Source organism: Cyrtonyx montezumae, unplaced genomic scaffold (genome assembly GCF_038088225.1).
Source record: "Cyrtonyx montezumae isolate F1298 unplaced genomic scaffold, pur_monq_1.0 scaffold_11, whole genome shotgun sequence".
In the NCBI taxonomy this organism is placed as follows: Eukaryota; Metazoa; Chordata; class Aves; order Galliformes; family Odontophoridae; genus Cyrtonyx; species Cyrtonyx montezumae.
The window spans coordinates 11,374,475-11,400,876 of NW_027071837.1; the positions used below are offsets into that span (position 1 = coordinate 11,374,475).

The 26,402-nt window shown below is 47.4% G+C and overlaps 1 protein-coding gene across 5 annotated transcripts in view; it reads left to right on the forward strand.

Moving 5' to 3' along the window:
* The window catches only part of ARHGEF9 (Cdc42 guanine nucleotide exchange factor 9), a 157,476-nt gene that overhangs the window by 119,736 nt on the left and 11,338 nt on the right, over positions 1-26,402 (forward strand). For all 5 annotated transcript variants that reach the window (XM_065729582.1, XM_065729581.1, XM_065729585.1 and 2 more), the window contains 4 exons: positions 2,201-2,330; positions 9,853-9,984; positions 23,282-23,525; positions 24,245-24,313. In XM_065729582.1, the coding sequence (XP_065585654.1) occupies positions 2,201-2,330; positions 9,853-9,984; positions 23,282-23,525; positions 24,245-24,313 (575 nt within the window). The remainder of the gene's footprint in view (positions 1-2,200; positions 2,331-9,852; positions 9,985-23,281; positions 23,526-24,244; positions 24,314-26,402) is intronic.

Sequence of the window (26,402 nt, forward strand, 5' to 3'; positions counted from 1 at the left end):
TTTAAGTCTTTTGAGTGATTTACAGAGTAAGGCAAAACTTGGAAAGGACCAGGAGTTCCTATGAAAGCAAATCTTAGGATCATATGAGAGTGGGAGATTTCATTCCTTTTGCTACCTCCTACTCACTAATGTTATAGAGCTGCATGTTTTCCCTGTGCCAGCTCAGGGCAGCGGAGCAGCGATCAGCAGCCTGAGCACTGTCCCTCAAATAGCATGAGTCTGGAATTGCACCCTGGTTGACCCCTGGAAAGAGGTCACTGCATTCCCAAAGGAATCAGTGAACTATTTATTTTCCTTAATGTTATAGTCAGTGCTGTCCTATTATTAATTCACCGTCCAAATGCCTTGCTTCTGTTATTTTTTCTTCTCAGTTTTGCCAGCTCTGCCATAGATGTGGGCTAGGAGCCCAAAAAGTTCAGGCATGACTCTTTCTTCATTAACTGCGTGAAAGAAGAATGTGCACAGGGCTTTCTCTTCAAATAGAACATTAGAATTAGTGAATTAGCATTACTGAGATAAAACCCAGCTTGATTGGCACTGGCCACTGGGCACAGAGGCAGGCATGGGGGTGTTTTCAAAGCCTGGCTCCCTTCAATTGCTCATTGTTTCGAGCCTGGTTCATTTGAATTTTTCACAAAGCCACATCTGTTCACCTCCTGAAGGTTTATACCAGCTTAATAAGAAGTAAATGTACAAAAATCCTAAGTCCAGCTTGCTGGTGTCCTGAGCACTCCTGCTGCAGATTGGAGATGGAATTAGGAGTGATGTACACTCTGCAAATGGGTGCACTAACACCAGCCTCCTTTTTTTTCCATATAGATCATTAATGACTGTCTCCATGCCCTGCACCTTTCCCTACCTCTGCAGTTCCTTTCTGTCTCTAGTGACTGATATATTTCCCTGCAGGAACTCACGGATATTTTGAAGACCTGAGTAGTGTATCTCATTGGCATAGCTCAGTTTCTCCCTTATGCAGCCAGGTTATTGGTTCATAGAGGTGGCCACAGAAGGGAGGGTGCAACAGTTCCTTTGTTGTGCATGGGGATGTGTATGTCAGGCAGCCCATCCTCTGTCCTCCTTCACTTTGCTGAAGGACCAGCTTTGGAATTTTGTAGGATTTTTTAAGGTCAGCTGGATTTTTTTACATAAGAATTGAGTAAAAATTGAAATTGATCTCAAGATTTCATCCAAAAACGAGCAGTAAAATAGCAGATAATATTCCATGGTAGAGTGTATTGTGGTGGTTTCTTAGTATCTATCCTGTTTTGATCAAACGAGGAAATGGATCTAAAGCTTGTCTCTAATTCACAGCACTCACCCCTATTTTAGCTGTCACCGGTGTGATTCTTTAGCAATAATCAATGAAGCCATTGCCCCCGCAGCTGCCTAAGATCACAGTTTTTCTCATTAGTCAGCAGCCAATATCAGCCCTTAAGTTGATAATAAATGATGGTGGCGTTCCGGCAGCTGGCCTTGTCTGTCTTCCCGATTGAAATGAACATTAAGGTTCCCTGGAATGGAACTGGAAGCACAGGGCGGAAATCAATAGCATTGATTTCAGCATCACTTTTTGAAAAGACTGATCATCATCTTTGCTGGCCCTGGTGGGAAGCCGTTTCCACTCTGTGTTATTACACACACAGGCACGCCCAAGAAAAAGAGAGAATGGTTTCAATTTGCTCACCTGAAGTCTTCAGTATGAGTGAACGGCACTGGATAGTGCTCTGGGGCTCTCTTGGAGTCACCTCCTGGCCTGGAAGGGGCTTAGCAAAAAAATATTTTCTAAGATTCATCTTAAAAACACAAAAGTCTGAGCCCAAGGACAGAGCTGATCAGAATGGTCAGCATTTCTCTTAGGATGCCCTTTAGTGAGCACCTTAACACTTTTAAGAGTGACATCCACAGCTGTTGAAGATTGGGTTGGCAGAGGCCAGACTGCTCTCAGTGGGCTCCCAGATGCAGGCCATTGAGAAGCTGCTGCCTTCATGTCTTGTATGCATGCTGCTTTGTTTGCAGCATAGCTGCCCTTTTTCAGTGATCCAGAAAGATGTTGCCAATCCAAAAACACAGCATTGTAATAACGAGTGGCAAATCCTACCTCCATTTCTTGCTTGGCGAGAGTATGCAGCTGACAGTAGGACTCTGTGTTTCCACTGCACATCAGGCTCCATTTCATGGGCTTCTCTTTTGTGTTCCACAGTGACTACAGGTATGTGGCTGCTGCTCTCGCCGTCATGAGGAACGTGACTCTGCAGATCAACGAGCGGAAGCGGAGGCTGGAGAACATTGACAAGATAGCTCAGTGGCAGGCGTCTGTTCTGGACTGGGAGGTACGGTACCCATGTTCAGGGCTGTAAACCCAGATGAAGTCTGTTTGTACAGCTGTTGGAATTATCCTACTCCATGTAGCTCATTTCACACAGCCTGGTCTGGGTATGTGTTGGAGAGGACTTCGGGATTAAACCGGGGGCAGAGGAGACTGGAAGGCTTTGGAGATGGGACTTAAGATTTAGAACATTAATGATATTTTGAAGAATATCTAGGGTCTGGTTCCTATTTCATAGACAGAAATCCAGAGTTAACTTCTGCGATTGCAGTGCTATTGGCCTGGCAGTGAGATTAGGATCAAACTTGAAGCATTCTGGCTCTGTGCTTTGTGACTGGGGAGGAGGTAGGAAAGTGGTAAGAAAATGCCCTACAAGATGCGACAGGTTAAAAAAAATGGTGAAAGTTGATCTTATGATTGGAAGCCAAGACATTAAGCTGAAGTTATCGATACTATTTGCACATTTTAAATGTGTGTCCTCTTAAAGATATTTCTGAGCCAAGTCAATGAGTAGTTGGGAATAATGAACGAGCTGTGAAGTACTGGCGAGGCAATCAGCACAGGGATTCCTCACCAGGCCCTCACTCTGCTACGTTCTGCCATGTGCTTGAAAAGGCAAATCCAAACAAACCATTTGTCCTCCTTTTTATTTTTTTCATCCTTTAATTTTTTGAATGGTATGAATGTAATGTGTGAGTGTGGTTTTTATAGCGAAGTTGAGGATGTTTGTAAATCACCCTCTGTTTTACAAAGTCATTGATTTCTGTATTCAGCAAGTGATGGAATGGCCTTCCTTCTTCCTTCTGAAGGTTTGGATTAACTCCACATTCAAGTGCTGGGATGACACTGTATCAATTACAGTATGTGGGGAAGTTGCAGAGTTTGTTGGAAAATGGTCTAGGAAGGCAGGGAATAGAGGAAGAGAAGTGCAGATGCATCACTTTGTGTTTGTGTATCTTCCTTGACTGAATTAGTTTTGTTGCTATAATAAAGGTTAGATTCTGCCCTAGATCTCTTGATAAAACGTATAAATGCAGTCATCATAGCTCATTTTTACATTTTGATGAGTGATGAGAGCAGAGAATGCAGATGATTTGCTTCATTGTTTTATTGTTGTTTGCTGTGCAGAAAGTTCTCTGATGCCGACAGCCAGTCTCTTGTTCAGTATTAGGAAACTGCTCTCAGGGAGGACCGTCAGATGTATCTTCAGCCTTCAGTATATTCAGTGTGATGAGCTGGTGTGTGTTGTTTGTAAGAAACGCCCTGACCCTCGCTGTAAATAAGTCTAGATTAAAGATGGATCAATTCCAAGTCAGTGAATATTCATATGCAAGTGGAGAACCAAGGTGACCTCTACATAGGATCTGTGAAACAGCAGTTTCTTCTTCTCTTCCATTGGCTCAGTTGATAATTCATTTTTATTTAGCTATATCCTTGATAATTCACTCCTACTTAGCTGTACCCATTCTTTATCTCCATCCTATCCTCAGGAACTTGCCAAATCATTTTTCCAAGGGCTTTTTGACTACTTTTCCAGATCTTAAGCACAATACTGCAGCACCATCCTTCAGCTTCTTCTAATACAACAGAAACTGCTGTTGCTGCCACTCATGGGTCATTGGATCCAACAGGAATTCAGCTTGCTCAAAGGAAGACACGATTCTTACCATTCTTATACTGTGTTTTGGGTGGGAACACTAGAGGATGAGATCTAAATGCAACAGAGAACTTTGCTTGATTCTTTCCTCTGAAGTAACCTCTGAACCATCAGACCCCACTGCACAGATATCCGTATGATGGCCAGAAGGATGCACAAAACCAAACACAAAATACACAGAAGTGAACTATAGTGTAATGCAGGAAGAGAGCAGGGGAAATCAAAAGCAGTGCCAGGTGTTGAGGTGTTTCCTCAATGTGTGCTGCTGCTCTGTAGGCATAGCATACCCAGGCTGCTGACCTCCAAAAACCCCATATGCTGATCTCAGCCTGCAGGGCACCTCTCCCAGGCCATCTGGGCTGGATTTCCTTGCCAGCCTGCAGGGCTTCCAGCCCTCTTCCCCTGCAGGTGGGCTGTTCAGGAGTGGGAGAAGGCTTTCCTGGTACATATCCCCAATCTATTCCAGTCCTTGGGGAGTGTGCATGGCTTATCTGGATCAGGGAGTAGAATGTGACTCTCAGTTCTTCTTTGGAAGAGGACAGTCAGCTGAGAGAGGGTGACCCGATGTCAACTTTGAGCTTCTGGAAGTGCTTATCCAGTTAAACTCTCACTGAAACAGGGGCAGGAACCCACAGCATTACCCTTCCATCTTCCCATGGCCCTAATCCTCCTTTAATTACCCTCAGTACTCAGAAGCACTCCCTTCCCATCCCCTTGTGTGTCCCAGTGGCTTCCTGATCTCCCCAGCTGGCACTGTCTGGGAGTGAGCAGTGGAGCACAGATCTGGGGACAGCTCAGTCTTGCTTGAGACAAACAGAAAGAAACCAAGCCCCAAGTACAGAGAAACAGGAACAACCCCAAGTACAAAGAAGTAGGAATAAGGAGAGAAGCAGGCAGCTCCAGCATTTATTTTCTCTCCCGAACAGAAATTTATCCAGTGCACAAGACAGAGATGATACCCAGTTACCACTCGGTGAATTAATTCAGCAACAACCAAGAGTGATGTGGTCTGAGGGTTGAAATGCTTCCTTTGGAAAAATGTCTGTTCTAACACAGTTGATGCTCTGATTTGAAATTGATTCTTGATTTCTGAATCTCCCCATGTTTTGTGATAAGATGTTGGAAAAAGATCTTTAAAAGAGAAGGAAAAAATCCAAACCAAGCAAATATTTAGTGAGTGAATATTTGAACTGTTCTTGTTTACAAAGTGTTTATACTCATACTCTCGCAAGGAGGGGGTGTTGTTGGGAATGGTTATGTATTGCTGATCCTAAAGCAAATAGGGGAAGCATGTCTTAGCTAATCTGAGCACTTTATTGCATCCCATGGAGTTGTGCTAGTGTGTTTCAGGAGTCATTTTAATCCCTCAAGATTTTCTGCATGGCCCCGTGAAGGGGAATTACAGGGTCAGCAATAGAAAAATGTGGAATTTCTTCAGCTGCCAAAGCCAGGGATTGTTTTCAGGCTGCTGGGTCAGCGGGGACTGCTGGTGTGCATTGTGAATGGCACTGAGAAGGGCAGCCCCACTGCAGGGCAGCTGGGTGCTGCAGCAGCAGGGCACCAAACCTGAGGAATCTCTGGTGTGATGTGGAGTGGCTGAGCAAATCGGGAGGGAAGGGAAGATGAATTATAAACAACCCCCATCGCTTTGAAGTGTGTTCCTGTGTAATTTGTAGGAACATGGTCTTCACCAGCAGGCCTGCATTGGACTGTTGCTGTGTGTGACTCGCTTTTTTGTTCTGGATTTCCGATGTCTTAGCAGACCTGGTGAGGTGCTGCCCTGTCTACACGGGATGCTCTGGTGCCTTTTGTTCTTTCAGTTGTTAATGGTGCAGAATATGGGGCTTCCACTGCCTCCTGCGGAGACCTTTCAGTGCCTGAGAGCTCTCGTGGTTATGAAGTGCTTCCTGATGCTCAGCCCCTATTTCCCTTCATTCAGCAACATCCCCCACACCCGTGGTTCAGTGCCGTCAGATCAGAGCAGGGACGTGTGAAGGCAGCAGGCAGCACTGGCACACAGCTGCAGGAGGCTTGGAGCAGTGTGCCAGGTCTGCTCTGGGTCAGTGTGAGATGGGCCGAACAGAGCCTGTCCTGGGCAACAGCTCTCAAAGGTTAGCTGGCAGTGTGTGTGCAGTGCGTGTACCGTGGCATTCTGAAGAAATGAGTTCCTCAAAGCCCACTGTGGGCAGTGCTGCTTATACAGGTGGCTGAGAAGCAGGAGGGAGGGAGGCAGCAGGAGTGACAGGGGCCCCACACAGCCTGCAGGGAGCATGCTGCCAGCCCCTGCCCTCCTCCTGCCTCTGCCAGCCCACCGTGTGCTGCAGAGCTGCTGCAGGGCTGCTCCAGAGGGAGCTTGAAGAAGAGGCGGAGATCAATGTTTTACATTGTCTGATCATGTCAGGACAAGGGGGAATGGTTTAAAACTAAGAGAAGAGATGCAGGTTAGATGTGAGGAGGAAATTCTTTATTCAGAGAGTGGTGAGGTCATGGCAGTGCTGCCCAAAGCATCTGTGGGTACCCCATCCCTGGAGGTGCCCAAGGCCATATTGGGTGGGACCCTGGGCAACTTGAGTTGGTGGGGGGGCAGCCAGCCCATGGCAGGATTCGGGACTGGGTGGGCTTTGAGGTCCCTTCCAACCCAACTGTTCAGTGATTCTATGCCATTTGCTGGGGCGGTGCCTGCGGTGCCCGCTGCAGCCCCGAGTGCACCCTTACTTGCTGAGTGCCTGCTGCAGCTGCCGTGCTGATGGGAAGCAGATGTGTGTTTGGAAAGACCGTGGAGCTGTTCCCTTCAGCACAGCTCTGCTTGCAGCGCCGAGCTGTGGCTGGGCTGCTTGTCCCATGGCTGCTGTCCCCGGGAGGGATCAGCCATCCCAAGGCAGCAGGGGGGTGTTTGGCACAGGGCAGAGCCTCGCTCACAGCCTCGATTAGCCTGAGCCTGCTATTTAAGCAGATTACTTTGGTTTATGCAGATTTCTAGATATTGCTACCCAAGATTCCCGTGGGTTGCCACTTTGGCAGATTGTGAGAGTATTAAATTTACATGAAGGGTAAAGGATATGTAATTGCCAAATATAATGAAAACTGTCCGTTTAAATCTCTTCTCATTCTCATTATTTACTGGTCCTTTAAATCAAGACTCGGTGCCCTTAATTATGTAATACATAATAGTTGGCTTCGGCCTAATATTACGTTATTGAATCCAAGAATGACACGGGGAAAAAAAGATGCATGCAGCCAACGTGCTATTTTCAAAGTGAGGACAGCCTGATGAGAAATCCTCCCAGGGAAAAATCACAACAGGGACTGAAACAGATCCTTCTGCTTTCTTCTTTTCCTCCTTTATTTTTTTTTCCCAGCAACAGAAGGTATCAAAAAAGGAGCCTGATGAAAAAGACAACATTTCTCTCGCTTTCCTTTTTTCTGATCTTTCTGTAGCCCAGAGTGCTAATCAGCCTGTCAATCTCTAATTAAAGAACAGCAGTGTCAGGCAGGAGAGAGCCCTGCTTGCTGAATGTTAACTAGGAGAGGGGATTTTGTGCCCAGCAGTAACAGTGAGGAGCGTGCATCCAGCAGCACTGCTTGTGTGACATTGGTAAAACCCTTCAGTTCCTCCAAGCTCCTTGTGGTGCAGTGGTTGCCTATAGCAGGGTGTTTGCCTATAGCAGTGTGGTCACCTACAGCAGAGTGGTTACCTGTAGCAGGGTGGTGGTCTCCATAGCACAGCTGGGGAGCTGGGGATTGCCGCCTTCCCATAGCAGTAGAAGCACTGACCTCTGCTCAGGAGGCAGGATGAGCCCCAGGACATATGCATCACTCTGCTGTGCGTGAGTGTCTCTGTCCTGGCCCACATCCGCTCCCCGCACATGCAGGGGTGCTGATGACTGCATGCAGAGCAGAGGACCCCGCTTCCTTCCCTGCCCTCTGCAGCTGGATGCTCAGTGCCAACCAGGCTGGCCTGAGGCTTTTTATTATGGGCTGGGGTTGCTGCTCGGGGCTGCAGGGCTGGTCCCAAACTGTCTGCACTGTGACATTTCCAAATGTGCTAACCCAGCATTGGAAATTGTCTGCTTCTAGCCTATAGACTGCATGTAAAAATTGTTTTCACAGCATAGAAAATGCAATACAAATCCTATCATTTCAGATCTGAATTTTTTTGTTTTATATTGCTTGCAGGGACTACACAGTTTGGATCCAGCTAATCAAGTAGAAGTGTTTACAGAGCCCTCTGTGTGTCCTCAGGCTTGAGATGCTACCACAGGAGTAAAAGACAAAGCTGCTCTTCTATTTTTAGCAGACAGCCTCTCCTAGGCTTGCCCCCTCTCAGAAAAGCTCCCATTCGTGGGCTTTTTGAATCTGCTTCAGATAAGCTCCTGTTTAGCCAGAGAAGCCCACAGTTCTGGAGCCTGTGTGCTTCCTGCAGAGGAAGGAATGGCACATCCCTGTGTCTTGCTGCCTGCCCTGGAGGTCCCACTACTGGGTCATCCCAAATGACCCCATGTGCTGGACAGGCTGCCCTGATGGGGCCCTCAAACAGCACAGCCACAGAGTGAAATGGAGAGGGCATAAACACCTTGCTGGGGGCACCCGAAAACCCCTGCTGCTGCATGATGCCGCAGCGACTTAATGAAGCTGCTGTTGTCACAGGGCCCAGGGACTCAGACAGTTGCTTCCAATCAATGCCGGGAGGTTAATTACACATTTACCTGCAGTCTGAAATCCTCACTGAGAAGGGAGGGCTGGGGAGAGCTCCTGGTTGCTCAGGCACCTGCATTGTAAGTGGGATCAGAAAAGCACGAGTGCCTGTGTGCCCCCAGAGCCCTTACAAGCTGTTTGCTGAGATTTTAGGATACTTTCGTCCTAGAATTGGCTCCAGTTTGGTATCAGAGCCAGAACTGCACTGGTTTCAGAGCCGAAAAAAGAAGAGGAACACTCCTCTCCCACTTTCTCCCCCATCCCGCTCCTTACCTTTGTGCTGAAGTCATCCTGCTCCCTTCTGTGGCGTTTGGAGCGAGGCGCTGAGATGCCCACGGGGCAGGTGGTGGTGAATTCACCCATTCCTAATAAATAGATTTTAATTAACTTTTTAAAAAGTCCAGCTCATCCCAATTAGTAGAGGGTGACTGCATTTGTTCTCTCAGAAAGTGGGAGAGAAAGCGCTGTGTTTTCAAGACCATCTGCTCACTACTTTAAAAAAAAAAAAATGGGAGAGGAAAACAAGCGTTAGCCAGAGGCTGAGATGGGATGAGGGCATGCTGGCAGCTGGCCTGCACGACAGGGTTTTGGGGCTGGGGAACTATTAATGAGAGCACTGTGGGAGAGCAGTGGTCACTGCCTGAAAGCATGGGGATGGAAGTGGGAGCATGGGGAAGTGTTGGCAGCCCCGGGGCAGGTGATGCAGGGAGCTGGTCTGGTGACTTGAGGGCACTCAAAGGGACATCTCAAATGTATTGGGATGCTTTTCCAAAGGGAGATGACTGTGAGGTGGCTGTGGGGCCAGGGGAGCTGCAGGCTGGGGGTTGTAGCTGGGGGTGCCTATGGGATGGGCGCTGGAGGGGTTGCAGCATGGGAGTGGGGCTGTCCTGGAGCCACCATTCTGCTGCTTTGCTCACTGCACTTTGAGCCACAACGACCACGCATTGAGTGTCCACACTTACCCGATTTCATTTCCTCCAGGATGGGAGCCCCACCTGGAGGAAATGAAATCCTACCCCACCTCCAGTTCCTGGCCTGAACTCAGGCACAGCAGCCTTGAGAGCTGCAGAAGGACCAAAATCTTATTTAATTGTTGTTTCTCCGCATCCTACAAAGAGAAGCATGCCCTGCTGGGAGCGGTGGTTCACACGGCCTCATTCTCTGTGCCCTCCAGGGAGACGATATCTTGGACCGCAGCTCAGAGCTGATCTACACGGGAGAGATGTCCTGGATTTACCAGCCCTACGGACGGAACCAGCAGCGTGTTTTCTTCCTCTTTGATCACCAGATGGTTCTCTGCAAGAAGGTAAGGACGTCCAGGCAGTGAGCAGCACTGCTAAGGACATGCTGGGATTGCGCTTTCCGATCCAAAGTGGTTTCTAGGACAAGGTGGCTGTTGGCTGTCTGTGCAGAGGGCAGTGCTACAGGCTACTGAATTACAGGGTGGTGAGTATAACATAGGGATTTTTATGTTAGTAGCAAATCAAGCCTCCCCTTGTTCATTTCATGCCTTTTTCTCATGTGCCCCTCATTTTGGCTCATTGCCTCACTTCTGCTTTTGGCTTTTGGCTGCAGCATATGATCTGGGATTAGATAGCCCTAGAATTTCTGTACAAACTATAAAGCCTGGCACTTGGGCAGGCAGCTCAATTACTGCATTAAAATGGTGTTTTCTGCCTGTTAAAGAACTGTCAGGCAGCAGCTTGGTGTGTAGCGGGGTGTCTGTGTGTCACTCAGAGAAATGCATTTCAAGCCTCATCTTCACATAGCTGCTGTGCTGGTTTATAGAGGACATCTCTGCCATGAAACCCACCATGAAACCCACCATGAAGGTAAGAGAAAGGGAGCACAGAAGCAACGTGTTGCGGCACTGATAGCAACAGATGAGCTGTATTTTGGAGCATCAGGCAGCAGCATCCTCACTGAATGGCCATAGTCCCACCGAGGTGATCCCAACTTGTTAGCACCACAGCTGTTTGGAGCTCGCAGCTCCCGGGTGCCTCCGTCCGCCAGCAGCCCGCACATCATGGCCATTTGTGCACTGTGCAGAGGGAGTTCCCTGGGCTGGCTGTGGATGCACCCGGGGCTGCTTTCCTGGCACATGGGATGTGCTGGGTGAGCTGATGGGCCTGCATGGCATGCAGCCCCCGGGGAGTGCCCGCAGGAAGCCAGGGGTGGTGTGGGTGGCTCCTGACTCAGCGCACCGCAGCGCTGCTGCATGGCTCTGCCCTGTGCGTGGCAGAGGTGGGTGGCACTTTCTTCTCCTGAGTCATGGTTGACTGAGATTTTGCCTTCTGGAATGCGTGCGCTTCCCTCCACCCCCTGTTGTTGTGCCTTGTACATCTCTTCTGTCTCTGTTAGGAAAAAAAAAAACCAAAAAAAACCAGCCAGCAACAATAACAAACTCAGATGCTCAGAGAGCTGTCAGCACAAGTCTGCAAACGTGCAGCGGGGCTTCATCTTTTTAATCTTGACCTCCTAAACTTTGATTGTGACTCTGAATTTCCAATTCATAAGGCAGCATTCAGGCTGTGCTCTGGAGGGGTGTCAGGCCTTCCTCTGCCCCCAGGAACACCAGAGCCGGGATCTCTGCAGCCACCAGCGAGCAGAGTTGCTCGGTATTTCTCAGCAGGCTGGGGGATCTCAGGGCTGGGATCAGTATGCAAACAGCACCCCTGAGTCACTGTCCTTTTCCCTTACTTATGCCAAAATTGCTGTGTGTGGCAGCGTTATACAAGTGATGCCTTCACAAGAAAGCAGCCTGAGGGTTGGAGCCAGCAGAGGTGGGTCTGGAGGTTCTCAGCTCCATGGCAAGTTCAAGCAGGAGGGCAGAGGATGCACACTTATCCACCAGCCTGAACTCAAGGGCACAGGGACCATTCCAGGCTGTGCCGCGTCCTCCTGCACCTGCTCCTCCTACACCAAGCCACAGGTTCTGTTTTCCAGAGTGGTAGGGTAGGAGGTGAGCAGGGCTGACAGTTGGACTTCCCAATCCTGATGGAGCTTTCCCTGAACATTGTTAAGAAGCATTGCTCAAGGACAGAATCTGAGAGAGCGTTAGCTCACGTTTTGGGGCTACATATTCTACATAAAATAAGTGGGACTGATTCTAGTCCGTATCATCCTGGCCCTGTCAGGCTCTGCTGTTACAGATCACAGCCATCTGGCAGCATGCCCTCCACGCCACTGCTCGAGGGAGAGACCCTGGGGTCTCCCATGCAAAGCAGCACTTACAGCAAGGTGCAGGCAGCCGGGGGCTGTGCAGTGCTGGTGCTTCATCTGGGGTGGGCAGAGCAGCACAGCTCGGGGCCATCTGCAGCACAGCCTGCCACCAGGCACAGTGAAAGTGTGAGAGTGGCACGTGGCTCACGATGTGTTCTTGTGTTCCACTTGCACAAGCCCTCAGGGAACTGAAGTTACTTGAGTGCAGAAGGGCGTGTCGAAAAGTTCAAGTTGTAGTTTTCCAGAAGGTCTCAGGGTCAGGACTAGCCCAGGGCTGCCAGCTCCGCCGTGTATGCAGGGCAATGGAGTCCTTGCAGGCTGCCAGAGCAGCTGATGGAACAGTGCTCCTGGTCATCCAGGTGAGAAAACTGGCAGCCAGCCTGACCTGTGTTTGCCAGGGTTTGTGTTGGCACTGGGTCTGATCAAAACTTTGTGGCACATCCCAGGGACTCTTCCTCTTCAGAAAATCTTCTGCATATTGGCTTTCCTTTAGATGCAACACATTAGTCAGTGTGACATGTTCTTTATCACGGCACAGTCTGCTTGAGAATATGTATTTATTATTCTGATAGCTGAATGTTAACTGTTCGTTGGTCAAAGAGATTTTTAATGTAAAAAAGGAACTAAGACTTCTTATCTGAATATCTCCTAGATGCACTGGTTTGATGGAAGTGTGCTAGATCCCCTGGGAGGCCTCAGGAAGACGAGAGCACATTTCAAACAAGATCTCCCTCCTTTTGGGTCTTCACTGCTGCCATCTGCCCACCATCCCACCTTTGCTGCCTGCAGGTGTTTGCAGCTGCTGCAGCTCTGTGCTCTCCATTCTGTCCATTAATGCATATGGATCCTGTGGCTGGGCAGCCTCCAATTCACGAGTTTCTGATGGAACAGATACAGTTTGATTTCATAAGCCCTGTGACAGTTTTGGTTGTTGGTGCTCCTCCTTCCTCATGTCCACATCTCTTGGATTTGTCCCAGGGCTTCTGCAAGGGAAGCTGAGGCACATGTGCACACAGCTACTAGGGAATTACTTGTCTGATCCTTTGCATCAGGAATGGCCATTGGTACACTCGTTACCAGGACCACACTGACTGAAATATATGAACAGATTAATACAACTGCAGTGATCTGGTCATTGCAATAGCTCAGCTCTCAGGTAAGTCAGAGCAGTGATGTCATTGATCATGTGTAGGGGCAGGGCTCAGACCCATCCCTGGATGCCAGCATGAGCTCTGCTGCCCCATGGCAACAGGTCCTGAACGCATCCTGGTAACTGAGGGGACTTCAGTCAGAGACCTGGTTTGTCAGAATGAGTAATCATGGAAGGTTGCATTCAAGTGTGTCCAACAGATGTTATCTCCATCAGTGTGGGTTTATTTAAGTCTGTCCTGTGAGGGCTGCATAAATTAGAGCAGTGGCAGGTGGAGGTGCTGCTCAGGCAGCCAGCTCCCAACTTCAGTAACCGTCTTGCAGAGCAACTTGTGTGGGGAAATGCTCACAAATAAAATTGGTTTCTGAGCTTTACAGATAAATTTCTCTGTCTCAGATTGCACCATCAGAGACAGCATTGGTCACTTCCCAGTATCACCAGGAAATTATTTCCTGGTCCTTGGAAGTGAGATTTCAGTTGGATGCGATAATAGTGTGACTGTCTCTGGGAGAGCCCAGGATTTAGGCTGTCCTTGCAGAGCTGGATAACTTCTGGCTATTGGGTAAGCATCAAACTCTCTGAATGTGTTTTCTTCTGTTGTTTCCTGGACCAGAGTTTGGGTCTTATCAGTGTCCATGAGGACAATGTGGTGCTGTCTTCAGAAGAGGGTACAGAGACCCTTAGTCAAAAATGCCTTTTGGAAAAGAAGCAGGGACTGAACTGTAGGAAGTGAGTGCTGCCTTTAGTTTGATTTAACCATATGCAACCTGGGTTGCACTACCTGTGCAACCTGGTCTAGGGAGCTGCTTTGGCAGGGGGGTTGGACTCAGTGATCTCTGGAGGTCCCTTCCAACCCCTGCAGTTCTGTGATTCTGTGATATGTCTGTGACCAGGAAAGTAGAACACATATTCTGGTGTGTTACCTGTAGTTACCAGCAAGTGAATTCAATCCTTGATGATATTAGTGCTAAGAGATGATGTCTTATTAACAGCGTGGGTTCTGCTCTTCTTATCAGTTTGACATAGAGGTGCTTTAAGTTTGAACAGAGTACTTACCATCCAGGCCTGGACCACACACTATTAATCCCCTATGTCGGGGGATGCTCGAGGTTTTCATTATATGGTAGATAAGCATCTCTTATTTCTGTTTAGTATAACAGTTTGGATATCCCCCAGGCTCCCAAGTGCTGTGGCATTAGGCTGGAAGGACAGTGGAAATTAGGAAGGGTTCACAGTGCTCCTGCACCAAGCGGTGCTTTCTGTTCCCCCATGGCAGAGCAGCCCTGATGGGGCTCCATCTTGCCTGCTTTCTGACAGCACAGAAAGATCACTGACTGCATGAAACACATTGAGCTTTCACTTGCACTTTCTATGTGTCTCTTGCAATCAAGATGCAATGTAAACTCCAGCTTGTGGGTTATTGCTATTGCTGTCTTCCCTTGAGCTCCTGCAGCAAAGCAGGTTGGATGGGAAGCAAAATGAGAGCGGCTTAATAGCAGTAGCAATAGCCAGCCAGAAATAGCTCTGCTGTAGGAAATGGAGTAAATAAAATAATCCTGTCAAACTCCATTGCAGTTCAAGTTCCCAAATAGGAAGATAAAAGAGACATTTCTGAGCACTGTTAGTGGAAGAAGGCCTAGTTCTGTATCACTTCTGCTAAAACAGAGGTAAGCTTCACACTGCCATAGTGGCCTGGCTTTTATTGCCGCTGAATTGTGCTCACAGGGCTAGCTGAAAACCTCGTTTGCAAACACAGAGCAGCATGGGGATGATTCTTGTTACTTCAAGTGGTTTTTCACCCACAAGGTGCAGTTTGAGTTTTGTAGCACCTCCCACCCTTGCTCTGTCCCTCCCAGCAATGCAGATCCCACAGAATGACACCCACTGGGCCCAGGTGTGCCTGCAGCAGGTTCAGCAGTGTGGAGGGACGTGGTGGGGTGCTGCACTTGCAGGCATTCTGCAGTCCAAGGTAATGAGTCTGCACAGGATGAGCAGGAAGGCCGGTGCTGCTGCTCTGGCACTGCAGTGCAGGGTGGGGGACCACTGGGATGCAGGGGGTGGGCAGAGGGCAGCATGTCTGCCAGGAGCAGAAACCTCTGCCTTGGGTAGGAGAAGGTTCCGGGCTGTTGTTGCCAACGTAATGGTGAAATCCAGAAAGGGCTGAATTTAGAGGCTCTTTCACAGTCTGTGATTTCTGTCCTCGATAGGGAACAGGTTTAGCCTACTCATGTAACTATATAGAAATGCAAGATGCTGTACAGCATTCCCTGTGCCTCATTTACTGCTCTTGGAATTGCGGTGGGTGTAAATCTGGCACACGAGCAGAACCTCAAAAGCTGAAAATGCAGCCCTGCTGCTGCGGTGTCCTGTTGGCAGCACGGCTCTACGGCACTGGGAACAAAGCAGACAAGCCAGGGATGTGTCTGCAGACAGGCTTCCCATCCCTTCCTGCTGTGAGTGCTTTGGAAAGGCACTCGCCTCGCTGCTTTGCATCCAGTGTGACTGGGCTTGAGCTGGAGCAAGGCATGAAAATGCCACTGATGTTCCACTAAATACATTGAGCAAAAATAGCATCTCCACATAAATGCTTTCGGCTCTAGTCCTCCCCCACTCAGAGCCCACACTGCAGCTTCATGGAGCTGGCAAGGATGAATCAAGCATCTATAACCAAACTCAGGAGACAGACATTGCTGAATAATTTGGCAGGAATCTGCCAACCTCCCCAGCACAGCTGTCCTTGTGCAGGAAGAGTTATGTAAACCCAACCTCAGAGGTTGCGGGCTCCCATCTTCACATGGCAGCCCCTGGGGCAACTACAACTGGGCCCATCCTCAGCAGCATACAGGGCTGTAGCATCTCCCTCCATCCCTCATTGCAGTGGTGCCCTGTGGGGTGATAGCAGTGTTCACAGCTGCTGGCATCCAACCACTCAGCACGGCTTTGATTTATTTTCTGATAGCAAGAATGTTGAGGGTGAAAACCTAGAAAAGGGCTCATTGAGTTTGGGCAGAGCAGAGGCCCAGCTCTGCAGCAGACGGTGAGAACGGTGCGTGACTGTCCCAGCCTAAAAAGCAGCCCGCAGTGGGGCTAGGTTAAATGAATGAATGCAACAGAAAGCTGTGTCCTTAGTGTTCCTGACAAGCGGGCCGTGCTGCTTTTTTCAAAGGGTCGCTTTAAGGTAAATTAGATTTTAAAAATGTAGGCACTGAGTCTTTTTTTAAAAAGCCAAAGAATGTTGAAAGCCCTTATGACTAAAGATACCCAAAGACATGGCGAAGTGGCAGCGTGCCACGCGCTCATTGCTCACGGCAGGCTGGGCAGAGCAGAGATGGAGAGCAGGCAGGCAGGAAAACCAGGACGAATTTCAGGAGGAAATGGAAAAACCCTGCTCCCTCCCTCTGCAGATGCTGTTCTGCTATGAACCCCCTGACCAGGCCAACGAGAGCTCACTGCACAGGAGGCTCAGACCCACAGCTCGGCCTTTTCCAGACTGGGGACTTGTGTCTGGACGTCATTACAGTGGACCCTGTTTTAGTCTGTTACCAATTTCAGTATCTGCTCTTCACTATCTGACATTTTCAACCCCAGCTCTTCAACAAGCTGCAAAGGTTCCTGCTCGGCAGGGCCTCTTCCTTCACTCATGTCTCTGAATCCCCATTCCCCTGTGTTATCTGAAGATCCCATCAGCTTCTGGGTGAGGATGGTCTGTGTGATTGCCGCTTGTTAACACCATGCACACTGCTGCCTCATCAGTGCTGCGATTGCACTGCACGTACACAGCACAGTGCCCACAGCATTCCAGCCCTGGAAGCAGGTGCAAGTGCTGCTGTTAGTTCTTATCTGGCTTTGGGCTGGCCATCAAGGGCTTTAGGTTGGTAAAGAAATGCTATCAAGGGCTTTCAGTGTGTGTCTTTCGAAGATTACTTATGTGTAGCTCCCAGTTGCCCTGTAAAATACAGAGATAGCATTATCTCATCAGAGGGTTAGGGAGAAAATCTGCAGTGAGTCCCAGGCACCCGGAGTGCCAGTGCAGCATGCAGGGGTTGGTAACCAGGGACCAACAACCTATGAGTGCAATGAGGAAACATGTAGCAGATTATTCTGGGGTTGGCATTTTTTATGTTGTCAGTTCATAAAGGGATCTAATGACTCATGGCTGGAAATGGCTCTTGCTCTACAGATGATTTGTTTTACGCATGAGGAGTAGAGTGTGACCTAGCATAGAGTAAACTTGAAAAAATAGGCCATCCTCAAATCATAATGCATCTTAGGACCTTGCAGTCCCTCCTAGCGTGCCACCCACCATATCCATCTATCTCTGTGTATTTCCTGTATGCTCATATAGGAGGGGTTTCTGAAAGGCACGAAAGTGGCTGCATGCTGAGGTGCAGGACACGCACTGAGCCAGGTCCTCTCCAGAGGTTGCCTGGGGAGCAGCCAGAGGTCCATCCTGTTTCCAGCACCTATAAGTCAGTCCATGTTGTCCTTTGTTGCAGGAAGCATTGGAGTTGCTGAGAGCCTGCCCACTGCAGTGAATCCCAAAAGCACAACTCCTGTGTCCCTCCAGCTCCTGTTAGTCCTTACCCAGTCCCAAACCCCACACTGGAACCGTTAGGAGAGGCAGCAGAGGATCTTTGCACTAGAAAGCTCATTCATTCTCAAGACCTTTCCAAGTTCCTTCCAGGCAGAACTCACGCTAGAACTTGCTCTCCATGCATGTGAAACATACAGTGTGCCCTTTTCTGCCAGAGACAACAGCCCTGAGCAAGGGAATGCGAGCATCCAATGTGAACAGTGCTCAGCGGTGCCCCGTGATGGAGGAGGAAATTTCTTCCTGCTTAATCTCCTAAATACCTTCTAATTCTGAAGCCATTTTGCAGGCAGATTGCCCTCCCTGTGATTAATATTCTCTTTGCTGTGCAGCAGCAGGGGGCTCCTGCAGGGCACTGCACAACTCCTGCATGCAAAGGCAGTGCCTGCCCGTGTGGCTGCAGGTCCTTGCAGCGAGAAAACGTGATGGATTAGAGCTAGCAAGCAGGAGAAAGCAGCACTGCAGTAAGTTATCAAACAGTCAGATTTACAGGTGCTTTATGCAGATGGCTGTATCTGGTGTAATAACTTGGGGGTAGGTGCCCAATTCGTTGTGGAAGCCATGTTATAGCTTCTGATTTTCCAGTTGAGGACCAGCATTGGTTTTCTGATTACAGACACAGGTCAGATTTTTGCCTTCATGCACATCTACAGAAAGTCGCCTCCACCCTTTGGAAAGAGAAGAGCAAGCAGGGTGAGTTCCAGTCCAGGTGAGAGCAGGAGGACAGGGCCCAGGCAGGTCCTCCCCCAGAGCACTGCTGCAGCACAGGCACTGCAAAGCTCCGAGGACACAACACAGAGAGCAGAACCACAGTAGGTTTATGTAATGTGTCACTACTTCGTTTTATGCTCCCATCAAATATATTTTGCAGGGCTTCATCTTTTCCTTGTAGATTCTTAGTACATAATATGTGAACAGACTGCAGAGCATTTTATTCTGAAGAGTTTAATTAACCTCAGCTAGAGAAAAGAAGAATGTACAGAAGCTGTAGGGTAAAAAAAGATGATATTTAGACAAATAAGTGCAAATGACCTAAATGCATCAATTTTCTTAAGAGCCATGCAGTGCAATCTGGATGCAGTCTGCAGAGGCTGTGGGTTTCTGTCACTGCTCCTTGTGTTTGCTGTCCCAGTCAGTGCCTTGGGGCTTCCCTCACACTGCCCCTCAAGTCCATAATAATCCTACCTGCTCTCATCCCTTTTTCTTCTCCATCTGTCGCCTTTCTCTTAGACACATCAAAATGCAGAGCTGGAAGGACCCCAGGAGATTAGCTATTCCCTTGTAGGATTAAGAGCACTCAGATCTCCTCTGACAGATGTTTATCTAACCCTATTTTTGAAAATCTCCAAGGAATGCTGTCTCAAGACTTCCCTATTTTGTCTGTTTTAGTGCTTAGCTACTCTTACAGCAGGAAAGATATTTTTCCACATATCTAATCCTATTCCCCTTCATAGTAAATTAAGCCAAGCCACAATCAAAATGGAGAATAATTGATCTCTTCGAAGAAGTTTTTGTGTTTTTGGAACACTGATAGAACATTCCTTTTCATTTATGTTCTTTCTAGATTAACAGCTCTATTTCTTTGGCCTTTCCCCACTGATCAAGATTTCAGAATCCTTATTATTTTATTATTTATCTTTTTTACATTTTCTTGCACTTATTTAACTCTTCTTTTCTTGGGGGGAGAGGAGGGGGCTTTGGGGCAGTGACATTAAAATTTGGGCAGTGTTAAGCAACTGATCTTCATGCTGGCTCAGCTATAGCCAGGATGCGAGATAAATACTACACTAATATAGCAGCATGTAAACAAAACCAGTTTCTGTAGTTCAGTAATTTCTTCTTGACTGTCTCATCTGGTATCCATGAGATGATCAGGAGTAGCACTGTCCCAGCTGCAGTTTCTGCGATCTCCTAAGCCTGAGCTCCTTTTGCCAGTGCAGCTACCTCCATTGCTGATAAATCTCCATCTGTGTGCACCTATTTTCTTTGTCCCTCTGACATGTAGTACTTACCAGCACATTTAAGCAATCTCTTTTCATCTTCCACTGCACATCTGTTTTCCTTTATCTTCTGTGTGCTTGTTTGGTTTGGCTTACGCGCTTCGAGAGAGGAAGGATAGTCCTGTGCCCAACAGACCTGGTGTGCAGAGCAACGGGGCTCATTTCTCTGCCCTGCCATGGCCCTCCCGCCTGCTCTGCCATAAACTGCTCAAAGCAGTGCTACTCTCTTTTCCTGCTTTTGTCCCAGATTTTGATTTTCTTGTCTATACGCAGAGGAAATTCCTTAAAATGGGGCTTTGGCCTCGTTTGCTGAATATGTAGCCAGATGAACTCCTAAACTTTGTTGGAACCAATTGCATTGGCATCTAGGTGCATTTGAAGATGCCTGTGCTTGGCAAGGAGTTAAGTAATACCTGTTTTTCTTTAAGAGCTGTAAGAACTTGTGATAAAATATCCGTAGCTTAAGTAATTATTACTGTTCTGATACTACAGATGTTAAAACTTGGTCAGTTAGTAAATAATACCCATTTATTGAGTGTAGGCACAGAGAAGGGAAGAAATGAGGAGTAGCAGCAGATAGCTAAGCCATCCCAAGTGCTGGCACCCAGGTGCAGGTATCGATCTGTTCTGTGGACTGAGCTTTCCTGAAGCCAGGTGTAACGAGCCATATGCACACACGTGCTACTCATTGGGATGTCTGTGGGCTTTACCACAGTGAGAAATAAAGGGGTTGCTGGGAATCTTGGGGTTCTAGTGCTGGAATACATAGCCAGTGGGTGGGGAATGGCCGTTTATGGAAGCTGGAAAGGAGTGCTCCATCAGCACAGGGTGGTGATGGCCACTCGGGGCTGGCTCTGAGCTCCCTCCTGGACCTCTGCATTCTCTCAGTGCATCCTCTCCTCAGGGTCCCCCCCGGGAGTGTTTCTCCAGCAGCAGATTGCTGCCAGGCTGAGCTCTGGGGAGGCTGATGGAAGATGATTCATTTCTTCTTGTTATTGAAAAGCTTCTTCTCGAAATGAAAGTAAAAGCAGCAGGCAGGAGCTCTGTGCTTGTTGTCTTTTCCTGATTCCCCATGCGCTTATTTAATGCTCAAGGACAAAGCTGCAGCATTTCTTCTTTGTGTGTTTTCCACAAACGCTCTTGATAGCTGAGCTTGTTCTTTCCCACTATTGCATCTTCCCCGGCAATAATCTTCTGAAAGCACTCCTGCCATTCCATTATCTCCTTACTGCTCCTCCAATAACTCCCAGGCACCGTTACCTTCGCACCCAATGCTCAGCAGCACCTGCAGCCCCAGAGCATCGCAGCAGCGACTGTTGGGCTGCAGCCTGGGAAGGGCAGGGCACGGAGCTGCTCAGCCACGAGCCCTCTGCAGGTACAGCACCTGCACAGTGCTGCTGGAGCACTCACTCAGCTATTGAAGGGTAGCTCGTTGCGTTTGCTAAACCGAAAACGGAGAGAGGGGGGAAAGGAAAGAAAGGACATTCAACACATACGTGCCTGCAAAAAGGTAACGCCCAGAGTGCGGTATTTTCAGCACCGAGGAAAAGGAGGCTTGTGGTTCTTTGTTTTCATAATGTTTTTATGAACAAATCTCTACTTAGTCATGAATATTGCACAGAAAGTGTGTTTGATCCTACGGCACCCACCTCGCAGGGACAGTCTGCCTTCTTCTGGAAGTTTTCGATGGCGGTGAGTTGGCCGCTCCTCTGTGAAGAGTATTTGTGGGGATCACTGATTTAAGGAGTGCATCTTCTTTTTTTTTTTTGTCCAGTGCGGTTTGTTTCTGAGTTCTTTGAGAATGTGGTGAAGACCAGTGCTATTTCTAAGAACTAGTCCAAGGCTAAAATGTAAACCAGTGCACAGTATTGATTTAATTGAAGCAGGTTAGTGATACTTCACAGCCTTTTCTCAGCATTTCGGTGGGAGCAGAGGAAGAAGAAAGAAACAATTTTCCAAATTAGGGCAATGTAGAGCAGCTCTACCGATCGCATGTTCAGCCTGAAATATTCTTTTCTTGTGTTCTGGACAGCATCATTACTCAAAGCCTTCATCCAGGAGGAAGGTATCTGTGCAGTATGTTAGTTAATAAGTATTTTTTTTCCCTGATAGAGCATTCCAGAGGAGGGAGCCAGGTTTTAAAGACTCCAATCTTGTGGGCACTGCCCTGCCTTGTGATAGCCAACCCTGTCTGGCACGTCCATGAACACATTTGTTGAAAAACTATGATACACAACTTATCTTTTGGGATGAATGATTTGTTTAAAACAACATCTACTGCTTATCTGTAAAAAAGCCCTCACTCCTAAAACTTACTTCAGTAAATAAGAGCTGTATATTGATTTCTTCCTCTCAAATGAACGCTTTGACATAACATTTATCTTTAGGCACTTTCAAAAAACAAAAAATATTGTGGATAATTTAATACACCTAAACACAGGGTTGGTTTTTACAATGGATGGAAGAAGACAATGCTAACGGTACATTTGTGAATTTGTGTTTTTAGATATGTATGTCTTGTGACTTGAAACACTCTCTCTGGTCATGACTTTATGTAATTAATACTCTGCTTTCTGATATTCATTTTTTGTTATCTGTTCCATGAAAGAGGCCAGTGCTCCTGTAACACCAGTGTCAGTCAGGAATAATTCCATGAAAGGCAGTACGAAATTTGATTGGCAGGATCAGAAGGAGTACAAAGAGGGAAGGGGGAAAACAGGGAGGTGTCAGTCTTTTACTACAGTTAATCAGCACAATATTACATCTGTGAGTGATATGTTGGCGCGCAGTCCTCTCAAAACAGTGCTTTTAGTGCTACATCTGCTTCATCTGCTGTTTCCCTGCTGCTGTGACCATGCAGCTGTGCTGGTGCTGTGGCAGAAGGCTATTTCTGTTTTCTCCCTTCCTAATGGAGAGAGGTGAGCTGTTGCTGAAAAACAAGGGGGTGGGAATGATCCGTTTAGAAAGCAGGTGAAGATGAGCAGGTTGGTCATAAAGATTATTATAAACAACGAGGAGTGAAAAAGCAAAAATTTAAGTTGGCTCAAGAGGTTAAACCCAGGTTATAATTGGATAGAGTCTAAGAGTTCTCTGAACAGATATTTGAGATTTTATCACCAATTAATTGTGAAAGAATGGGAAATCAGTGCCAGGGAGAAGCAGCAGAGACCCATCTCCCCTGACAGCGAGAGCAAGTCTGGAAAACAGAGACCCCGTTCTGCAATGCCAAGTGGGCACAAGCTGATTTCACAAGCTCTCTCTCTCTCCATACAGCCTTTATTGCAACACAGGAATCCCATCAGGCTCCTGCCACGTGCAGCAGGAGTAATACCCTTATGCTCAGTAAAAAGGTGCTAAACCCATGGGAGATGATGGAAGGGCACTGTCTACTCAAAGGTGGTTTTTCATTCCTGTAAGCAAAATTTCACAGCATGAGGATTTGTATTTTGTTCTATTTTCTCTATGTTTCCCCTATTCATTCCGTCAGCAACAAATGTACTCAAAGCAGACAAGGTCGGAAGACTCTGACTATGTTTCACCATTGCTTCTTTCTTTTCCTCAGCCCTCCTGTGAATTCCCTGCTGAGCTCAGGCTCTGTAAGTACCTTCCGATCAGCCCATCTCTCCCTTTGTCTCCGCAGGACCTGATACGAAGAGATATTCTGTATTACAAAGGTCGCATAGACATGGATAAATATGAAGTGGTAGATATAGAAGATGGGAGAGATGATGACTTCAATGTCAGCATGAAGAATGCCTTCAAACTTCATAACAAGGAGACTGAGGAAATGCACTTATTCTTTGCCAAGAAACTGGAGGAGAAGTTGCGATGGCTCAGAGCTTTCAGAGAAGAAAGGAAGATGGTAAAAGAAGATGAAAAGATAGGTGAGGAATATGAAATGGATCTGAAAGGAGGTTGTTAGTAATGCTTAATTTAGCCCCAACCATTGGAGAAGCCCACTTTTTTTTCATTCGTAGCATTACAGATAAACCTTGTTCAGATGTCCTTGACTGCTCTTGTTGCCATGAAGTAGATCTCTTTCCAGTTCAGTTAGTGGTATTTTTGGCACTCAATGAGCAAATTCTGCCCATAGCTTCAAGCCTGGACCTCCAGGGGTATGTGTGAAACAGGACTCCTGGGCCTCCTGACCCGCAGTCTCCTAGCTGCCTCCTTTCTGCCCCAGCTACGCATGTCCTGTGCGGGGTAGGGAGGGGTTTGGTGCCTGGTCAGCCATGCCCTTCCCTCAGTGTCAGCCCAGAAATTGACTGCAACGAGCGTCAGTTCAGGCTCAGTTTGTGTTGTTCAGCTGTAAAATACTGGGCATATTTACGATCCCGTTTATAGTAATAATAAATAATAATGGGTCTAATCTTACTTTCCATACAGACCCTGCATAAGGAAGATTATAAGCAGGCCTGTCCTTTCAAGGCAGATTTGCTTTTCATTGAAACACCTTACCGTGCACACAGCCTGCTGGGTGATGCTTTGCCACCTAGGGAGCTCTGTGTTTGCCAAACAGTGCAGAAAATTCCCCCCTCCCCAAAAGAAAGAGAGGCTTTGTAAGCAATTTTCTGAATTGTATTTGCCGTGTTCCCTCTTTCAGGCTTTGAAATTTCTGAAAATCAAAAGCGGCAAGCGGCAATGACAGTAAAGAAAGTCAGTAAGCAAAAAGGTAACCGGCAACACGCACTGTGCCTGGTGATGTGAGGGTGGAGTGGGCTGGGCTGAATCCTGCTGGGCTAGGATCCAGTGTCTCCCTTGAATTTCCCTCTCCCCTTTCTCTTTTTTATAAAATACCGTTTGTGCTTTGTATCCTTTCTTAATGTATCTGTGGGGCAAATTAATCTCTGGTTGGATGTGGCAGGAGCCACTGGAATTTCACCAGAGATGAATTTGATCTTGTTATCTCCAGTCTGATGTCCAGAAGCTGTCTCTGAGGGCAGAAATCATTCTCGGTTGTTTATCTCAGGCTGAGATGGGAGTGAGTGCAAAGATGTGTAGGTGTTCTGCTAACTCCCAAAGTGTCTCCCATTAGAAAAGAAAGATGGCTAAAATATTGGGCACAGTAAGGGACCTTCCCCTTCCCTGCCTTCAGAAAGGGGATGCTTATGATTCTTGGGGCTGCCGGTAACTTTTAAAGGACAGCACAGTAGCATCAGCTCGAGGAAGGAATGTATCTTAGTAAAGATGTTATATATCTCTAATGTCAGGTTTGATTCCCAACCCAGACAGACTACAGCCAACTAATAAATGCCATGCTATACAATAGAAGGAGTGTCAACTGGTGAAACAGCTGGTGTTAATTATCTCTTGCAATAACTCTTGCAGCTACAGGTTTTGTAGTAGTAAAGATGGAGGGAAAGTCAGAAAAGTAATTTTTCAAGTTTTCCAAAGCTTCACAAAGTCGTAGACACGTTGATTAGTTACCAAAGTACCTCAACACAGCCAGGCCTGTAAAAGGGTTTAGAGAGAATGCATCATTTCTTGGCTATCGTTGAGTCCCAGGCAGATTCTTCCCCATTCTCTGCAGGTTTGGGGTTGTTGTGTTTTTGTTTTTGGATTTATTTCTTTTTTTTGCAGAAGTTGAAGGAGCTCTTTGTTTTCTGCCTCACCTGTTTGTTGTCTACTGGCTTTGCTGGTCCAGTAGTGGTTTGCTAGGCCAAGTGTAACCGCCATGGTTTGCTGTGTCTCTCCATTGTCATTAGTCTTCTCCTCTCTACTGACTTCCTATGTTGTCTGCTGAGTTGTTCTCTAAAAGCTCTCCTGGCCAGATTTCCTAAGCTCCAAATACTCACACACCCACAGCTGGGGACGTTCACATGACAGTGTCCGTGCAGTTCTGGCAGCAGCAGGCACCAGCACGAGCACGGGTTTGCACACTCACCCCCCACCACGAAAATTAATTTCCACCGTGGAAATTAAGGCAACTGGAAAACTGGAGAATCTGACTTGTATGGTGGCCGTGGCAAAAACAGTTTTAATTGTTCACCGTTCAATTAAATTATTAATTAACTATTAATTAATAATTTTAAGTTTAGTCATTAAGTATGTGACAGGGTTCGAAGGTGCCTGAGCATGCCTACCAGTACTCCCAATTAAATCCCTGTACTTGCACCCTGACAAGTATAATAAGCCTAACCATACTGTACTGATTTCAGCAATTGCTCTCGTTTCCTCTCTTTCTCTCTCTTTCTCTCTGATAAAAAGTGGGGTGACACTAACTAGGCTTCTGTGATAAAATTAATTAGCTTGTAAAACACTAGTCAGCATTTCTTTTATGCAGGACAAGCTTATGCTGTAACGCTGGGAGTTCTTTTCATGTGATGAAGTCCTTGAGATGGATAGAAATGAAGTCAGACCTCGAGCACCCAGTTAGGCAAAGTCTGGTTCTTTTACTGAAACCTGAAGTAACAATCAACAGGACAATTAAATTAATAGCTCTGTTTCTTTTGTCCTACACTGTGATAATCACAGTCTGGCCTCAAATTACATAAGTCATTTATCCGCACTGAATGCACGGCTGAAAACTCTTGGGCAAAACAGGATAAGAAAACCAAGACCCAAAGGGGCACAGGGCAGCTGCAGCAGAGAGCTGGCGGCATCGCTCAGTAGGAGAGAGGTAGGAGGGCTTTCCTGGGAATGCCTGATTGTTGAACCTTTCCACGTGTCTTTTACACTATTGCCAATGAATGTGGCAAGGTGCTGCCTGGGGCTGCTTGGGCTGCCTGTGTCCCCCCCACTCAGCCTTACGCAGCAAGTCA